This window comes from Patagioenas fasciata, chromosome 12 (assembly GCF_037038585.1).
Source record: "Patagioenas fasciata isolate bPatFas1 chromosome 12, bPatFas1.hap1, whole genome shotgun sequence".
Classification (NCBI taxonomy): Eukaryota; Metazoa; Chordata; class Aves; order Columbiformes; family Columbidae; genus Patagioenas; species Patagioenas fasciata.
The window spans coordinates 22,879,540-22,898,378 of NC_092531.1; the positions used below are offsets into that span (position 1 = coordinate 22,879,540).

General features: G+C 40.7%; 1 protein-coding gene across 7 annotated transcripts in view; it reads right to left on the reverse strand.

Moving 5' to 3' along the window:
* The window catches only part of ADAMTSL3 (ADAMTS like 3), a 180,380-nt gene extending 165,764 nt beyond the window's left edge, over positions 1 to 14,616 (reverse strand). For 2 of the 7 annotated variants that reach the window (XM_065847389.2, XM_065847387.2), the window contains exons 1-2: positions 13,729 to 13,899; positions 12,348 to 12,442 (exon numbers count right to left, since the gene is read on the reverse strand). In XM_065847389.2, coding sequence (XP_065703461.1) covers positions 12,348 to 12,442; positions 13,729 to 13,849 — 216 coding nt within the window. In that variant the 5' untranslated portion in view covers positions 13,850 to 13,899. Of the gene's footprint in view, positions 1 to 12,347; positions 12,443 to 13,728; positions 13,900 to 14,383; positions 14,403 to 14,466 lie in introns of those variants that run through there. The other 5 variants (XM_065847391.2, XM_065847390.2, XM_071814054.1 and 2 more) reach the window with 5 other exon arrangements.
* Between the last annotated feature and the right edge of the window lie 4,223 nt (positions 14,617 to 18,839).

The window sequence follows — 18,839 nt, forward strand, 5'->3', positions numbered from 1 at the left end:
ATTTTAAACAAAGTCAAAATACAGAAATCAAATTCAACCTCGGTTGAGAAATGTTTTTTAAAAATTGAAGTTAATAGAATAAACCCTTCTCTGTAAATCTCTTCCTATAATTTCCTTTAGCTAAAGATACTAACATAGTGGATTTAAGTCCATACATAATATATCAAATGCTTTCTTTACAGAGGATCTATTCATAGCAGCTTCTAGTCACAACATATGCAGCAAATTATACTATTAAACACTTAATCCTAATAAAGTTTAAATTTCACCCCTAACAAAAGCTTGCACAAATCTTCTAGAGTCGAAATAGGATTCTAGAAATAACCAATACAAGTCATAGGTAGCTATCATGACAATTAATAATTGAACGTTTGATATGTAAATTTAGCTGTTTACATTGACCGGTTCTGATGAAATCTTAAGAATAACTATAAGGGCTTTCTCAGTCGGTTACAGTTTACTTTTTATTTACGCAATACAGGAAAATAACAGATAGGTGAGAGCCCTGTGAGTTAGTTTACAAGTCTCTGAAACACGTGAGCTCTTATGTGCCCTCTGGAACAGCCATGAACGGTCTGATCCCACCGAGAGAGCCAATTCCAATGCGAGACGGCCCAGGCAAGCAGACCCCACGCTACGAGATGCCACCGCCAGCCCCAGCTCAACCAGGTACTCAGCCCAGCAAGCTGCATCACTCAACATGAAACATCATTCTGCATTTTTCTTGATCAATGTTCTCCTTTAATTGTGCAAAAAGATCTGATTGTGTCTACTTTCTCAACCAAAAATAACTGTAAATAATTATTTTATACAGCAGCCCTGCAACTTATATGCTGAGAAGAGTCCATCAGGCACCTGCAGCCATTTAACACCTTATTCAGACTAAAACTCAACTACAGACAATCTCAGTTTGCCTGAGACTTTGTTAGTGTAATTACATACTCTATACATCCATATATTCGCACTTAGCAAACACATAGGAATAAAGTCTAAAGTGTTAGCAGTGAATTGAGGTCTTCAACATTGCACACCACCTAAAAAGGGGAATTAGATTTTTCAGAGATGTTAAGTGTTCTTTAAAAATAAAAAAGTGCTAGCTTTTCTCTGCACAGAGACATTTACACTTTGACAGGTACTATTAGGTACGTTTGATTTAACTTGAAGATGCAGACGTAATTTCTCAGTATAATACAGATGTCTTAACTCTTTCAAACACATCAACCTGAGACACTGAAAATGTCACCGACCATTTGGGTCCTATATCACAAGGACGGGTTAATAGAACTGGACCTGCCTCGTATCACTGTGGGAATTGCATTATTACAAAAAAAAAAAAAAAGTAAATTGCTTAAATAGCATGGAATAATTTCATGAAGGGGTTCAGATTGGCCTGATTGTGAGAAGAGCTGGGGAAGAACTAACAGGTGCAAGGATGTTGTACCAGGAAACTCTCCTCTCAGGAGACTGGATAGAGCTGATGACATGGGAAACTTGGGTTGCCAACTTTCTACAGAGTATATAACCCTGAAACTCTGGGAAAATGAGTTGGATTATGAAGGTTAAAGAGAGAGGCCAGACCATTACTGAAAGATAATCTAATCGAATTTTGCCAATCTTATCTGGATGATTACTCTCAAGATGAAGGGCTCGTGCCACTTTTTCATTGCTGCTAGTCTGTTTTCTTCACAGCTCCCTTCTTTCACAGACCCATCTGGAGCTAAGAAAGCACATTAGTGAAAATTCCCCACAAAGGGCTGGTTTTGTGCAGCCAACTATGCCTTCCCCACACTTAATACAGCTTTTCTTGAAAGGATTTCCTCAGAACTCAGTATTCTTACTCTAAGAGTAAGGTATTCTTGAACAGAGCAAGGCAGCATTGAGTAGTAACAGTGGAACCTAAAGGTTGGCTTTGGCTATTCTGATCCAGACATACATGTTAATGTTTTCATAATTCATTTGCATTTTGTGCCAGAGGAATCTCTTACTTCACGAGTTAAATTTTATTCATAGCTGAAGTCTACATTCAAAACAAGACTGAGCTATTATGGAGGCAAAGACTTATAAAAACTGAAAACTCCCTTTGAAACACATGCTTTCCAGTAAAAGCAGCTAGCAAAATGCAAAACACAGTCAACATTCCAACACCATGATGTCAATTTTCATACGCACAGACAAAACGCTACATGTAGAAATCAGCTCTCTATATCTTCCTTATTTATGGTGTGCTTGTGTTTCCCTCTATTTTCATTAGCAGAACCACACCATGCAGTGAAGAGCATAACCCTTAAAAGGTTCAAAGGAATCTTCTGAATATAGCAAATCTGGCAAAAAGTCACACTGATTTTTAAAAAATTGAATTTCAATGTTCTGCTTCAGTTCTCCTGAAAAATAGAGTTCATGCTCTAAGGACTGATTTTGATGGTTCCCTCTGCAGTAGTTCAGGGAAATTCTTGCCAATAGGGATGGTCTGGAACACCTGATAAAATGGTCTTCAACAACACACAATAAAAGAGTAACATGTAAAAAAATGGAAATCACTTCAAATTTTGAAAGGTTTATAAGCAACAGACAAATTACCTTCTTATTGTCACTGCTTTTTTTTCAGAGGGATAAACACAGCCAATTTTCTAGAAGACTAACACGTGCAGACGCAGCTTTAAATGCCATCTGTCCCTAGCAGTTCTGTGAAGAAGAGACGAAATTATTCACACCACAGGAAATACGAGAACCAACTAGTTAATGCTAATGAAATTCAGCCTGGGTTTGCTTCCCAGATGCAGGTCTTACTCAGGAAAACTCCCACTGATGCCTCAGGCAAAGTGCCTGTGGACTTCACCGGCACTCTTAGTCAAGTGTAGAACGTTGTATTGTTGAAGTAGAAAGCCTTAATTTTACAAAGTAAGGACTTATTCGTGGTAAAGTGACCTAATGAAGTGCACAGGGCTCCACAGGACTGTGGATTTATAGTGCCTAGACCAAGAGTCCTCATACTACCAGTGATCAATGTGAGCTTTTGGCAGACAAGGAACGACCGGACCTTCCCATTGCACATTTGAAAAGGGCAAGGTCCTTTCTTCAGAGTTCTTGAGGACTGGCCTTAACATTTGAAAAAGTAAAAAGGAAACTCTACAATTCCTACGTTTTCCCCATTTCTAAACAGTGGTTTCTGTGTGACATATGACAGATGGCTCACAGAGGTCTAAATTCAGTAAGAAAAATAAGCAATTATAAACAAATACATCATTGGTGTTTGCTAAGGACATTATTCAAGCAAGTTCAAAAGATCAGAACAAGACCCACATGTTCTGTTATCCCTTCTCAAGACGGTTATCTACAGGAAGAAATTTTCATTAAGAAAAGCTTAATGTTCCCAGCACATCTCTGTTGACCTTGGAGAAACCATGCAAGTTTTTTAAAAAATTACAATTCAGCTCATAAATAAAAATTAAAAATATACAGAGTATAGACTGCTATTTAAGCCTAAAGATTTAAAAGGTTGCAAGTTAAGAACAGGTGATACTAACAGGATATTTGAAAGGCCCATGAGACTTGCAACATTAAGTAAAATGTATTTGCCTACTGATCTAATTGCTTACTAATTTTCAAATCTATTCCCACCGGATGAATAATGGCATTTTAAGCCCAGCTCCTGGTATTAAAAATACATTTATAGTTTCCTCTTAGCAGAAGATAAACAGCTGCATGGTAAAACCCCATACATTAAGATGGCATTCTGGAGCTTTTCCTATAGTTTTAACCAACCTATTGTGTTCTAAATTTAACTGAAAGAGGTAGGAAGAGGAAATGGGAAAAGCATTTGGGTGCGCAGTTTCACACTGGGGTGAAAGCAAGTGCTCACTCATGCAGGAAAAATGTCCGGAATATTTGTGTCTTTCAGAAGGACTGACCACATAATGAAAGTGGAACTTAAGCCAAGCCTTATTTAGTAAAATATCAGAAGCCATTTCTCTATTTATCTTGCTCAAGGAAATACTAGTGTTTGTTTAAAAACAAGAAACTATTGCAGCAATTAAGCAAAACGACCCAAATTTCCTTGCACACTTTAAAAATCATTCCAAAACTTCAAAATTTGACAATGCACCAGGAATATCATTAAAATGTTTGTAAAGAAAGAATTTAATAACATTGTTGTAAAAATACTCCACAGAGACACAAAGAAGCTCAGAAGGTGGGTACCTACATAAGTTTGGAGCAAGTTCTTATGCATCCAGGACATACCTTCAGATGCACCTGGAGTCTGTAGATGTAGCAGATGTAGATGTAGTCTTTAATGTTAGTTTTTAAATGATGAGTCACAAGTGACAGTAGGTCTAGGATTGGTTCTACCTTCTAGTTCAATGATCCTCAAAATGTAGCCCCAAGGAACATCAAAATGACATAAGAACAGCTGAATTAGTTCACACCAAGGATCCATTTAGCCCATCGGCTTCCGACAGCGCTGTAACTGGACACTCAAGGAGCAGACCCAGCGCTTGCACGTACAACACTTCCCTGAACCCACCTACTATTCTGAACCTGCTGTTGTTTGTCTAGATAGCAACACTTAATGGATCTTTGTACTCATCTTGTCACCCCTGAAATCCATGTAACCTCATACAAAAAACAAGCAAACAACAACCAAACATAGCAAGGAGCACCAAAGACCATTCCAGGGAGGAATCACCTTTCATTGGCTTGAATCCATCTCCTAGTAGTTTTACTAGGAGTTCTTATGCTGAAAGAAACAAGTTACCAGCCAATCCCTATCTAGCCTTTCCACTCCATTCATAAAGGAATCACAACTATATATAATACTCAAGTGTGGGAAAACCAGGACTTCACCCAGTGCAAGGATGATACTCTTTGCTTCATAGTGTTTCCCACCACTTAATTTGCACCGTTAACTGCTACCAAACTCTGAGCAAGCTGTTCCATGAAAAGACTTACCTGAGACACACCCATCTAAATGAAAAGTGGACTTGTTAGTCACATAAAGCACCTTATATTCATATAAAGTTATAAAATCAGGCCACAAAAACAGAGCCTGTTCAAGCAGTCTTATCAGTTAGTGGCATTAGTAAAATCCCTACATAGCATACAGCATATACAGCACATCTCTGCAGTGATAGATGTATTCCCTCTCCTGCTTTCTAACAAGAGTGTTGATGAGATCAGCCAAAAGAATCAGTAATATGTTGGATGTACCGGGCAGTTTCCAACTAGAACATCATCTACCAAGCAGGCAATACTCAAGACACTACTACGCTATTGTTTTTTCAGCCAACTTCCATGTTAGTCAACCAGGGAACAGTTTAAAACTATTTGGAGACTCAAGAAAACAAAACGCCAAATGAGTAATGAGACCTTGAAAACATCTAATAAAAGAAGATTCTCAAGAGAGGAAGCCAAATCATATTTTAGCATATTTCATTTGTTATCCATCCACAGAGAGCACTGAGCTTGTTTAGCCTGCTGCTTCCACACCACTGCTACACCAACAAGAGGCTGCAGTAGCTGGGAAAGCAAAGCAAGCTCTCATCAGAAAAGGGGAATCTGAATGTATCGCAACCAGCACTTGCACTGTCCTTTGACATCTCTCCACACCAGAACATGATCTGGAGCAACCACTTATACAAGCAGGGAAATGACAACCAAATCAGAGGGATATTTTGGAGGTAGTTAATTTCTAGCTGCATCAGCCAGCTGGGAATAAAGCCAGTTTCTGCAGCCTTCTCAAAGCTTCTGCAGCATGCAGGCCAGGCAGCATTTACTGCTAAACAGAGCTTGAAAGAACACAATCCCTTATGCTTCACATTCTGTGGCAATGCAGGTGTGCCCACATCATCTTACTTCTATGATACTAAAAGGCAATATATCAAACAGCTAAAACTCTCTTCACTATGTCTGCATTTAGTATAGAGTCAGCCTCTACAGGTGCTTCCACATATAGAGACTGTAAGCGATACCTTGTTCTGCTTGCATGCACTAACAAGTCATTGTATCCCATAAATTTTAAGCAGCTTCGATTTTTGGCAGAGCACCTGATGACAGGAAAAAAACATTACATAAATACATGTTTCCACATATAAACAAATGCTCCACTTATTTAATGGTACAAACCAGCATCATTAACCAGTTGGGCCCTCCCACCGTGACACAAATGACAACAGTTAGCATACAACAACAATCTAGTAATTGCAATCATAAATGCATTTTTAATATTGTTTCACAATTTAGTGGAGCTGACTTGCATTCGCTGCGTTTCTAGTGGATCCAGAAGCATGACAAACCGACAATTCCTGGAAACCACATTTCTCAAAACAGACCGAGAATGCTGTTTTCATTTTCTCTCCATAATGATGTTAAATCTAATAAATATAAAATTAGAAACAGAAATAACATTATTCCTAAACAATTTATGTAATATGCTGTCTGGAAGGGATATACTGGGCCAAGTCTTCAAAAACTGCCCTCCCTTTATAAACACATGATGCTTGTACTTGCACTTCTGAAGTATTATCCAATATCTACACACCCAGGTACTAGAATTTACACACCAGAAGCCTATTCTTTTCTCAAAAGAGTTTTAAGGCTGAAGGTTTTGGTTTAATCAGCTAAACATCATGACAAATGCTTAGCCAGGCTCTTAGAAGTGCCTAAGGGATCTAATGCCTGGTTCTCGTTGAATTAATTGAAATTTACCTTGTTGCTTGCTTCAAAAAATCCAGCTAAGCACCTACCAATACAGTTAAGTACTTGACAGTATTTGTGTTTAACTTGTGTCTCAAATCTTACTGAAAGCCATCAAAGCAAAGGCTCCACATTGCACAGACCCTTCTGAAAATGCTGCTATATCTGCATTAAGTTTAGCACCCTCGTGTACCTGATGGCCATGAAAATGTGAGTTTGTAAAACTGTATCTCCTCCTGGAAGCTGGAGCGAGGCCATTTTGAAAATATGACCCTTAAATTCAAGGGCACTTGACAGTCTATGTACTCCAGCTGCTATCAAGAAAAGTTGCCCTCTTATGGGGAAAAAAAAAAGTTATAAACATGCTTTCAAAACCTAAAGGAATTATTTATCTCTCAGTGACCATAAAGCGAGTGCAGAGGGTACATCAGAACTGCAGTGCTATACAGTTCCTATGTGGGTCTTATTCGTCACTCTGGAGTTGCCATGGCTGTACCCCATGTCCCTTCTGGAATGTTGTGCTCATTAGCAAACTGCACATCAAAACCAAACCCACTGTTTCAGCACACACAAAATGGCTCTGTTTTACAAAGATTTTGCATAATAAGATTTGCACTGGAATCGTTCAAGTAAGATTGTGTTGGACCATACACAGCCACAAGACTTTATCATCAGTATTATCAACTATATAAAATCTTAACAATGCACTGACTTAATAGTAAAGTACAACACTTGCAGAGCGTGATGTAACTCATGCCCAAAGATCTCTTGCACAGCCTTACAACACAAACAAGCAGAGAGGCACAATTATAAATCCGCTCCCACTATCACCGAAATTAATTTATTTTGCTACTTTATTGCAAGCCACATTATATTGGGTGTTTACTTAAACGTCAGCTCCTGGGTTCAGGTGAGCACAGAGAACTGTTTTAAGAAAAGCTTCAAGCCCAAAAATTGCAGATAAGGACAGAAATATGTGAACCCTACAGGTTCCAGAACTAAAAGTGAATAAAAAGAACTCAGATTTTAAACTATACGTTCTTTTGAAGTGAAACACATTATTTTGGATGGCCAAATCATGATTGCTGAACGAACAGTAAAAATGCTTTAATATCAGCACAATCAGTCATGTACATTTCCCAACGCAAAGGCAGGAAGGGAGTTTGGGGCACTGGGCAAAACTGCCCCCCTCAGTGCCAGTTGTGCCCCAGTTTAGTGAGGAATATGAAGGATCCTGTTGCAACAGGCAGACCTGAATGAATCATTATCAGTGACAAAGTACTCAAGTATCTGCTAAAACCAGAGAGCTATTCCTTCATTTCTTCACTACTTTTTCAACAGATATTAGAAGCCACTTGCTGTTGTGAGAGATTATTCCCACACTTGAAGCTTTTCTAAAAGTGTTTGACTCTCAGATATCTTTTTGGAACCAGCAATTTGCAGTTCAACACGCAAGTGATTTGAGAATCTCTGCCCAATTTCTAGTGTAACTGCAACAAAAATTATCATCACAGTGAGCCCAGATACCCATACCTGACGACGCAGATAGAGAATTCAAAATCTGGCTATATATGGAGACTAAACCACCTTTGCCGCACTGGAATGAATAGGTTTGGCCCATGCTAGAGCTGATTTTCCAAGTTGTATCACTGCAAGCATCACTTATAATCACTGCGATAAAAATGTTTACTACAGAAATGAAAACAAGTAAATGAGATAGTAAAAGGATCCCTTCACTGATATCATCTGTACTCTTGGGTCATCTCCCACAGCTGACTTCAATTTTTATGAGTACATTTTTAAAAATAAGTATTCATATACAGTTCATGTCTCAAGTCACAAGATAGATTCATCACCATTTTTCTGGCAATTCAGCTCCTTCAGATTGTAAATTGGGGCTAACGGCAGTTCAGATCATATGAGCACTGGTTGAGCAATCATTATTAGTCATAAATTCAAAGCTTACACAAGTTTTCTGGTAACGCTGTCACTGAGTTACAATCTTAAAAATAATGAATATTTTAAGTCAGAACAGTTCTAGAGAGTCTCAAAAGTGTTATTTGACTGTAGTAGAAGCATCTCAATCTTCCAACTAAGAATAAAACCATGGGCTATTGAGGCTGATGGCAAAATTCCAGATGGGTGCAGAATTGCAACTGGCCTACAAAGAAAGGAAAACTGCTTCACATTTAACTCTGGACTTGCAAATCTCATCCTGATATTTTTGACTGAAGTTACTGGAGATTTAAAAAACCTTACTATTGTATGGCATGTAGATCATAATCTATTTTCTGAACATCAGTGTGCAACACATTCAGTGACTGTAAAACAATCTTCCAAAGGTTTTCCACAAAGATAGTATCCAAGTCCACTATGTCATATAATGGACATCAGATTTTTTGGCCTTGCAAAATTCAGCCTTAAAGACGTTTGCTATGTTGGTAGGTTTTGGCAGATTGGTTATGGCAGAATCATTTTGAATAAGATAATGTTTTCAGCATGTATATCCTTTCTATCTGAAATATCACAGATAGTTAGAGAAAACCATAAGGCAGGCAGGGATTGCAGAAACATAAATCATAGGAACAACCAACAGTTTATTCAATGAATATGTGACCTAGGAAACTTTTCCTTCCATAGAAATCCAGAGTAATGCTGCTTAAATATCCAGACATGGTGTCTTTGCTGTTATTCCCTCCTCAGACATTTGCAAGCCCATGGTCTTTGAAGGTGAAATGAACTGACTTGTAGATGGTTTAAGTTGAACTGTAAGAACCTTAGAAAACATCAGCATATTCCTGACTTGAAACAAAATAACATCGAATAAATCTAAAGTGAATCCATGTGTAAAATTCTTGATGACATATCTGTCTATATGAATCTGCTAGTCATCATTTCTTGCTGTCATTAATCCATTAGTACGTATATGCAGATATACAGTCTTGCATACATTTCATAACAAATATAACCGCATGTAGTTGAATGGTGTAATGAAGTGTTATCACAAGGTTAAGAAAGAGTTGGCTACCAGGCTGAACATCTTACCTTTTCAATTACCAGTATGGAGCCACATGTACTCAAAAGATCACTTAAAACCAGCAAAATTGGACTTGGATGCCTTCTATTTTGTTTATTGGCTTAACCATCTCCTAAAATCTGTAGTATTGATAGCTTGCTTGCTACTATGTGAGAAGAACGAAGAGCCTCTTACACCATATGTAGCCATACATATGGATAGTTACACTCAAGGCCAAGGATATAGTTGCAGATCACAAATGCATATAGGTTGTGGAATACAGTAACTTCTTTAGACAGAGTCATCATTTATATCTTTAGAAAAAACTGGGATCTTTTTTTGTTTGTTTTTAAGAAAAACATATAGGTATTATTTGCTTGGAATACCATTGGCTTTAGAGTAACGCAGGTCCATTAATTTCATTTATGTTGGCACATATCAGAAAAAGTAGGCTCTATGTCTGCAAAAGAGCACAGTCAAGGCCGGCCTGTAAGTGATCTAGTCCTGAGTCAATTACGCCACTGCCCTTGGTCACAGAACAGATTTCCTGAACAGGCAGCTCAGCAATGCTCAGTGCTCAACTATTCACCGAGTTACCCCGGGAAATCTAACTTACTACTACAGCAACTAATCTGCCCTTGACAAAACTGTTTTGTCATACTTGAGACGCTGCATATCTGTAAGGGCAGAGTTCAGTTTGGAGCCCAGCTGAACACCACGCTGTGCTGGTTACGAGGAATCAGAAAGGGTTCCTCTAACCAAAGTTAACTTGCATTTCTCCTCTTTTTCACAACTTCTCAGATTAAAGTTTTCTTTGCATTATGTTCATACCACATTTCCACCACAGTCTTTTAAAATGGTCATGATTTTATTCTGTACCTGCCTCAAGCAGGATGAAATTAATCAATTGAACATAAGTGACATGACATAGACTTGTGACCTTGCCCAGCATCCAATTGTTTCTAATTGATTAAATCCAGACATAAGCACTTTAATAGCCAAAAACAACACAAGTGGAAGCTATGGTACAATATTAGGGCAGAATGACTGTGTGTGGTCCATATAGTATGGCCCCAAGCAACCAATTAAAGCATTAATGGTTATTGGATACCAAAAATGTTATGTTAAATAATATAAAGTATCTTTAATGTGCCTACAGTTGTGATAAAACACCTAAAACTTAGAAGCACAACGGCCTTCTACAAGAGTGGGGTAAAGTGCTAATGATTCAAATACGCCAAATAGGTTAGAATATTTTAAAGGACAATCAAGACCCAAAAAAAAGACTTAGATTGAAACGTTCATAAAGCTACTCACAATAGCCTATTGATTATTACAATGTGTTTGGGTTGTTTTTATTATAAAGAGACATGTGAAGCTATGCCAAACCATTCGTGGAGAAGAGGAAACTATGCCACTACTGTTTCCAGTTCCACAATAAGAAAAGTATGAAAGAAAGAAAAAATACCAAAAAAAAATTGTAAAAGAAAAAAGTGGTCTCTTCATGACCAAAAAGCCCAATCATGAAGGTGACACTTCCCTTCTTTGAACTTCTATTTTCGCCTTGAACAGAACTATCACGTGAACTTCACATGCTAATTTCTGGGTGTTTTATAGGGCCAGTTATGACAGCATCACTCAACTGCTTGCACACAAAAATACAAGCCAGATAGGCCCTGCAAACCAGTAACACTTTATTCTTGCATAAGGAACATGCAAGCAAAAAGCAGAAGATCCCACTGTTGCCCTATCTTGTTGGACATGCAGCTGCCAGGTGTCTCACAGCACACAGTGCACTCAGTGCTGCTACTGAGGATGGGTTGGAGCCCCATTCCCACTACCTTAAACCCCCAAGTCCACCCTAAATTGATCATAGCTTACTCAGCTGTCTACTACAATCTCTTCAGTTCTTCATGCTCCTTATTTCCATGCTATTTATTTCCAAAAATATTCTTCTATTTAGCTGCCCTTTTCCAGGGATTTCTGGATCTGAGTGTGTTTAAGACTGAAGAATCCTTGTAACATTCTGTGCTGTGGGAACTATCAGTATGGAGAATGACATCCTATAACAACAGCTCTGCTGCATGCCAGCACACCATATTTCTTGAAATACACACTTCTTAGAACTGATTAGGCTCATGTGTCAGGCAATAGATCAGTTGGCAGCTACGGTTTTCCTCTGTGGTTCCTGTGTTCATTGAACACTTGAAGCAAAGACCTTTTTGGACCACCCTCCCCCCTGACACTGACTTCCAAGCGCTTTAGATGTTTCTACCCAGGTATTTATATAACCCTTGTCACTTACAGTATCTTAACATTTATCGGGTGCTAAACCTCCTGGGGACAAAGAGCAGCTGTGCTGCTTAGAAAGACCCATGGCATAACACATCTGGCAAGATCTCCCTTTGGTCCCCACATAGTACAGTCAGGTACAATATTACTAGGAAGAGAGAGCATATTCATTTACCAGATGGGTGTCTTTGAAATTCAGTTCAGTGAAAGGAAAACCTAACTCAGAGCATTTTATTTACAGTATGATTCCTGCGGCAGTTTTCCATTTAAAAAACAGTAATTCAAAGTGTGCAGCAAGATCATCTGATAAAGGACCATGCATGACAATAGCAACAAGTTTGTCACCTACCTGTAGATGAGCATAGACAGCGATAGCAAGCCAAGTGATCTCCCAGAAGAGCCCCGTGGCTTTAGGGCTGGCCATCCTTGTGCCTTGAGGCTCTGCTGAGAGAAATTGTTTCAAGTTACAAACAAAATCAAGTGGGCTCTGCCAGAGTTTCAATGACTAAAGCAAACTGGGCAAAGGAATGGAACCGGCCTTTGGAAGAAACGCAATGCAAACACGGGAGTAGCGCTGGCCAGAGGAGCAGGCGCGCCGTGCATGCCATGAGCACAGCCTGCAGGGTGAGCTGCTGCCAACCACGGAACAGAAAGGGGGAAAATGAAAGGTTGGGGGAAGCTGGCAATAGTGGGCAAGCTGGAATATCTCCTGAACAGAAAAATTATCACATTGGGAACACCTCCCATCCTGATCTCCAGAAGGTAAAACCCAAGCAGCACAGGATTTCTGATGTACTGTTTCAGCACTTTCACTCACTCAAAGCTGAGAGCCCAGCCCTGGGGCCTCAGCAGTCATTTCCATTGCCTTTGAAAGCTCTGATCATAACAGCTCAGACCCCAAGCTATCAGGGCAAAGAAGAAAAAATCCCTCAATTTACTGACCCACCACCATTTCAGGGCCAACATGAAACTGTCACTTTTACTAAAGACTTCAAATTAAAATTCCCATCAAGAAAAAAACGTAATAATGCTGCTAATTCCTAGTGTTGATGTATCTTTTTGCCCCAGACTATTTATCAACCCCGTGATCTTAAAATAGCAGAAGTTTCATGCAGCCCTAAAACATAAGCACACAAACAGCGCTCCCTGCCCTCCTCCATACCACCCCACTATTTTGCAAACCTCCACAGTAAATGTACTCCTTTCTAAAAGGTCAGATATCCCAAAGGAAAAACGTCTATCCAAACAGTTCTTGCACCTGTCAACTGAGCATTATTAAGATTCCTTACAGAAAAAGGTATTTTATTTCCTTCCTCCCAAAAACTTCAGCACTCCTGGATGCTCTTGTCATTCAAAAGTTTCAATCAACTATGTCAATAAGAGGTGGAAGATTCCCCTTACTCCCCCCACGCCCGCCAGGCATTGCTGAGAGCCACAACTGGCAAAACACACCAGCCCTTCACAGGTGTCGGTGCCTGGGCTCCCCAAGGGCTCCCCAAGCAAGCCGCGCCGCTCTGCCCTGTCGATCGACCCCCGCCCAGCACCGTGGTCGCCCCCGCTTACGCTGAACCCGACCACCCCGTCTGGGGCAGCCACCCGCGGGGCCCGACCCGCCGCCCTGGCGGGAATCCGCTCGGAGAAGCGGGTCGAGGAAGCTGCCGCTGTCCGAGAGCCAGCCCGGGCTGCCGCGGGGGCTCCCGCAGCCCGGCGCGGCCGCCGAGCTCACCCACCTGGAGCGCCGCGGGGCTGGGGCCGGGAGAGAGGCGGGGAGCGGGTCCGGCTCTGCCGGCGCCTCCTTCCCGCTCGCAGGGCAGGGAGCGCCTCGCCTGTCACGGCACCGGGATACAGCATCCTGCATCAGCGCGGCGGCCCCTCCCTCACGCCAGGCTCCAGCCCACAGCCGCACGTTCGCCAAGGTCCTACAGGCTGCTGGCAGCGGGCCGCCCCCGCCCGCCCGCCGCAGCCCGGCCCCGCCGAGAGGCGCCCGGGCGCCTCCACCTGCGGCGCGGAGCCGCGGCCCGGCCCGGCGCCCGCTCCGCCGCCGCGGCTCGGCACCCCCCGCGCAGCCTCTGCCTCCCCGGCCAGCGCGAACGGGCGGGCAGCCAAGGGGGCCCGGCTCCCCCTCCCCCGGCTGCGGAGGCACTGGCGGCGCTCCGGTGTCGGCGGCCGAGACCCCGGCAGCCCGGGACCACGCGGTTCGTCTTCCCCCGAGGGGCAAAAGCTACCGTGAAGTCAGCCCCCAAATCTGATGCAAAGCAGCTTCCAAAACCACAACCATCCTGTGTCTCATCTCCAAGTAACTCTCACAATACAGCTGCAAATCTGCTCACACACCGAGGAGGTCTTTAATCATGCTGCCCTCTACGATATTTTTAGGTTTCCTACTGTAAATTTGACGAGTATGTCTCCTACGACAGCTTCTCCCTCGGAGCTTTGGGCTGCTAAACAGCAGCACTAAAATCCTCTACCTTCGCGCTACGGCTTCCACTGATGTCCCAAGCTTTCGTCGAGTCCGCTAGGAGCAACACGTAGAAAAAGGGCTATTATCCCTGCCACTGAAGTTAAAAATACGCTCCAGTGAACTAAACATAACCGATGAAGAGTTTGTTCAAATATGTTGCACTGGAAACTTTTCCAATCTGTGTAGGTTTCTCCCCAGCACGGGAAGCGCCTCCTCCACCGTGAGAACAGAGTGCCCTCTGCTGAAACCCGCCGGAGCACAGAGGAGACCGGCGCAGACAAGGCAGGAGCGGAGAGCGGTCCCCCCGGGGACAGCGGCAGGACCGCAGCTCTCGGGACACCGGCAGGAGCACAACCCGCGGCGCTGCCCGCTCTGCCTCCTCCAGTTACTTAAGCACATAGTCCTTTAACTATGCCTTCAGTTATATTCCTGCAATTTGGCGTCTTCAAAAGATACGTGCATATACACAGGTGCAGTCAGTATATAGACCAGACAAGTTGTTTTAAAGCCAGAACTTAGCCATCAGATCAACTGATGCAGAAAATCAGTTTTCCTGTCCCAAAAGCACGGCTGGTAGTACTATAAGAACAAAAGATGTTCACAACTACAGGACGAAGCTGACCCTCAAGATCTGCCATCTAGTTAGGAATGCAGAGAATTTGCACCATCCCTATATAGAATATCACTTCTCTTCAAATTATTAACCACTCAATAGTGAAGCAGACCCTGGGCCCCGCAAGGTCTTCATAACCCCTTCTGCTGAGTGAAGCAAAAACAATGAAAATCAGGTGTCCAAGCAAGATGTGTTTGTAAACAACCACTTCAAAATTCACAGCATCCATAGCTGCATAGCAGACTCTTCCAATATGCACCCTAAAGCTAAACGACACAAAATTGCAGGTTCTGGGTGCCTAATTTTTATCCCTGGAGAAGTCTCATCAGCAAATCTGCAAAAACTAGTTGACCATTCCAGTTTAAGATAAATCATCATTTTCTAAGGAAACATTTAACTTCCCTTCTGTTTACTGTCTTGTCTGTAAGGATTATAAACTCTTCAAGGCAGGAACTATTGTTATTTGTCTATTACACTATGTTTGCATACCATGTCCTTTAGGTATTATCTTATCAGCAGTTTTACCATGCAGCCTTCTAATTTCAACCCACAGCACATTAGCCTGGCAGAGCTGGTATAAGATTTTTGAATAAGAAATTATAGCAATGCTCTTAACAGTCAGAGTTCACATGCAGAATCCCTGTATTCATCTCTCAGTATTACCAATGCTTTTTTATTACATAAATACTTTTCTGTTGCTGCCCTCTAAAATACGTATCATTTAAATGACATTAAATATGAGAGCTATAAAGACCTTACTGTTCATAAAATTGTGAAATATGGACATTTGCACTTATTATTTCATTGAACACATCATGATCTTGACCATCTGTACAGCTGGCACAGTCTCTCCTGAGGAAGCTGGTTGGAAATATTATGGTCTTACCCTTTGTTTTACACTGGTTTGAGACCATGTGTCTTCACTATTAAACACAACCATTATATATTTTGTCATTCATTGATTTACATTTGATTGTAACATCAGAAAATTTCAACTTACACTCAACAGCTCAGGCAGAAATGGCAGAGAAAAGAGATCTTGCAAGATATAGCTAAGAGCAAAATTGAAGCAAATTATATCCCTGGTCTGTTAAACAAAAATCTCTGTTATATCTCCGGCCCAGCAAACAAAACCCTTTGTTCAATCACATGATAACCACCAGATTTCACTCTCTCAGTGAACACCAATAGAAAAACTTCCTATCTAAAAGAAAAACCACATTGCTCTACCTTTCTCCCGAAACACAGGTATACACACTTCTTCAGCACACTTCACTTGTATATAAATATTCTTTCAAAACAAGTTCAGCTAAGCAAATCTGACGATCATGAAGGCCCATTCTTTCATCACAACAAAAGTCTATACTACTCAGGAAAAAATATGTTTGGCTAAACTACAAATTTGAAATCTATTGAAACAGTGCAGAACAACATTTGGCTCATAAATCAGGATTATGTCTACTGAATACCAAAGCTGGAAGTATCCTGCTGAGGCCCCATGGAGAAACTGCATTTTGGTTTGAGGCCTCAAAGTTATCAGCAATAGAGCTGCACCTGATTGACTAATAAAAGCAAAATGTTAAATTTCCTGTAACTAGAGTCATGAGAACCCTGACATGGTATAATCAGTTCTTTGGCCCTTTATTATATTTGTACAGGGTGCTTGTTTACCCTGAAATAACAAGCTCTCTAGGGTAGAGCACAATCATGCACTGTCACACTTCTCAAATATGTTATGGCCTATAAAGAATAAAACCTCTATTAGTGTAAAGGCACAAAGTTCAGCTACAGCACTGTCTCTGATTTCTTGGTGTTATGGAACCTATTGTGTTGCACATTGATCCTCGTCCCTTTGGAAACAGCTCCATCAGTATAGGAAATAGAAAAGATTCCTGTGGCTTAAAGAAAGAAAAACTACTTACGTATAGACCTAAACATTACAGAAGAAAGCTACCGTCTTCCTCTTAGTTTGTGTTTAAATGAATCTGGCATTAACCAATACAGTATATACAAATGGTCACTATTTCAAGTATTTGAATAAATATTTGTCCTTTCTTGTCTCTTAATTCCTTTTTATCCTCAAGCAAAACAACTTGTGGGTCATTTGCATATTTATGATCCTATATAGTAGTAGCAGATGCATTACATTTCATGACCCTCCAGAGCAAACACATCTTGATTCAGATAGCACATACTTTTTGTTGTCATTCAATGTTCATAGCCCTAACTAAAACGTTAGAATGAGCATTTTGAGATAAATTCGTAATGCACTTAGATGATAATTTTGTGGATTTGCAGCATATCTTTTCAAAAGGATTTAGGTGCAGTTTTGTAGGCATAATTAGAAAATATAAACTTGTAAAGATGAAGATTGAATGCAGATAAGGCAAAATGAAAAATTCATTGCAGAAGTAAAATAGCATCAGTTTATTTACACATAGCTATGTGTTCTTTAACAGATTTTTTTTTTCAGAAAGCAACCCCACTGAGAACTGTGGATATGCCAAATTTGAATTCCTGAACTTGTCTGCCATTTTCTTCTCACGCAACAGTGACAATGATCTGTTTTCCTCAGTTCATAACGGCCCTTACTTCTGTGATTATTAAAAATAAAATGTTATTGAGTGCTACGTGAAAGAAGCAACATTTGGTGAACAAACAGGGGCTCTGAGGAAAGCAATGATGTTGCAAGTCACAAGCAACAAAGGTCAGCAGGACAATTACTGCCCTCACTGTGAACGGTCACTGGGGAAAAGCAAGAAGAGTAAATGAGGTGACCTGCATCTCACAAGATGACTTGTGTCACTACAGGAGTGTCTAAAGATGCACACCGATATGGAAACAGAAGAAGAGAACATAAGCAAGGAGCAAACAGTGAGAATGGTGAGAAAGAATGAAAAAAAGGACAAGGTTGAAGAAATACATAATTGGGAGGAATACTAGTGACAAAGACAATGTGGTTATGAAAGCAGAAGATTAATGATTAACATAGGAAAACATAGCAAAACCAGAGGAAAGAATAAGTGTGGGTAACAGTTCAAACAGAACTGAAAAAAAAAATCCAAAACAAAAATTAGGTCACCAGAAAATAGCTTCAGGAAAGTGACATCGTGCATCAAATGTTTGGCAACAATGGGAACAAAATTTCCACTTTCGCACATAGAGTCCATGTGTCAATAGAAACAGAGAAAAAACTCCAACAAAACCCATAACATAAAATGGTCGCACACTCCTGTAAGCTTGTGTGAGTTGGAACAAAGCAGCAAATAAAACATGAGATAATGCATTAACAGAGGACAGAACCCCCAAACCTACCTATACTTTAAAGCTGAAAGTAAATGTGAAGACAGAAAGCAAGTTTGAAATCCATTTTTGACTCTTCTGTTCTCTTCTACTTGCCAGCTTCTTTTCCTATGTTGGCAAATGCTCTTGTTTCCCAAGTTGCACATTTACAGTCTTCATTCAGAGACTATATTGGGAATCATTACCAAGGAAAAGCCTCCCTTCTCCTCACCATAGCCTGGCTGCAGCCCAAGTGCTCCAGATCAAGTGAGTCAAGTGCAATAGCAGTGGGATAAGTTATTTGCTCTCTTTGAAACGGATTCAACTCATCTCAACCCAGCAATGTTGCCTGGATATAAAGAAAGACATTTTTTGTTATTATATTCTACTAAAAGTGATGGAAGTGACTTCATTTTCACAAGGGACTCAGATTTGACTGAGCTCTGATCATCTGTGGGAGCCAACAGATGGACTTGTTATTCTTA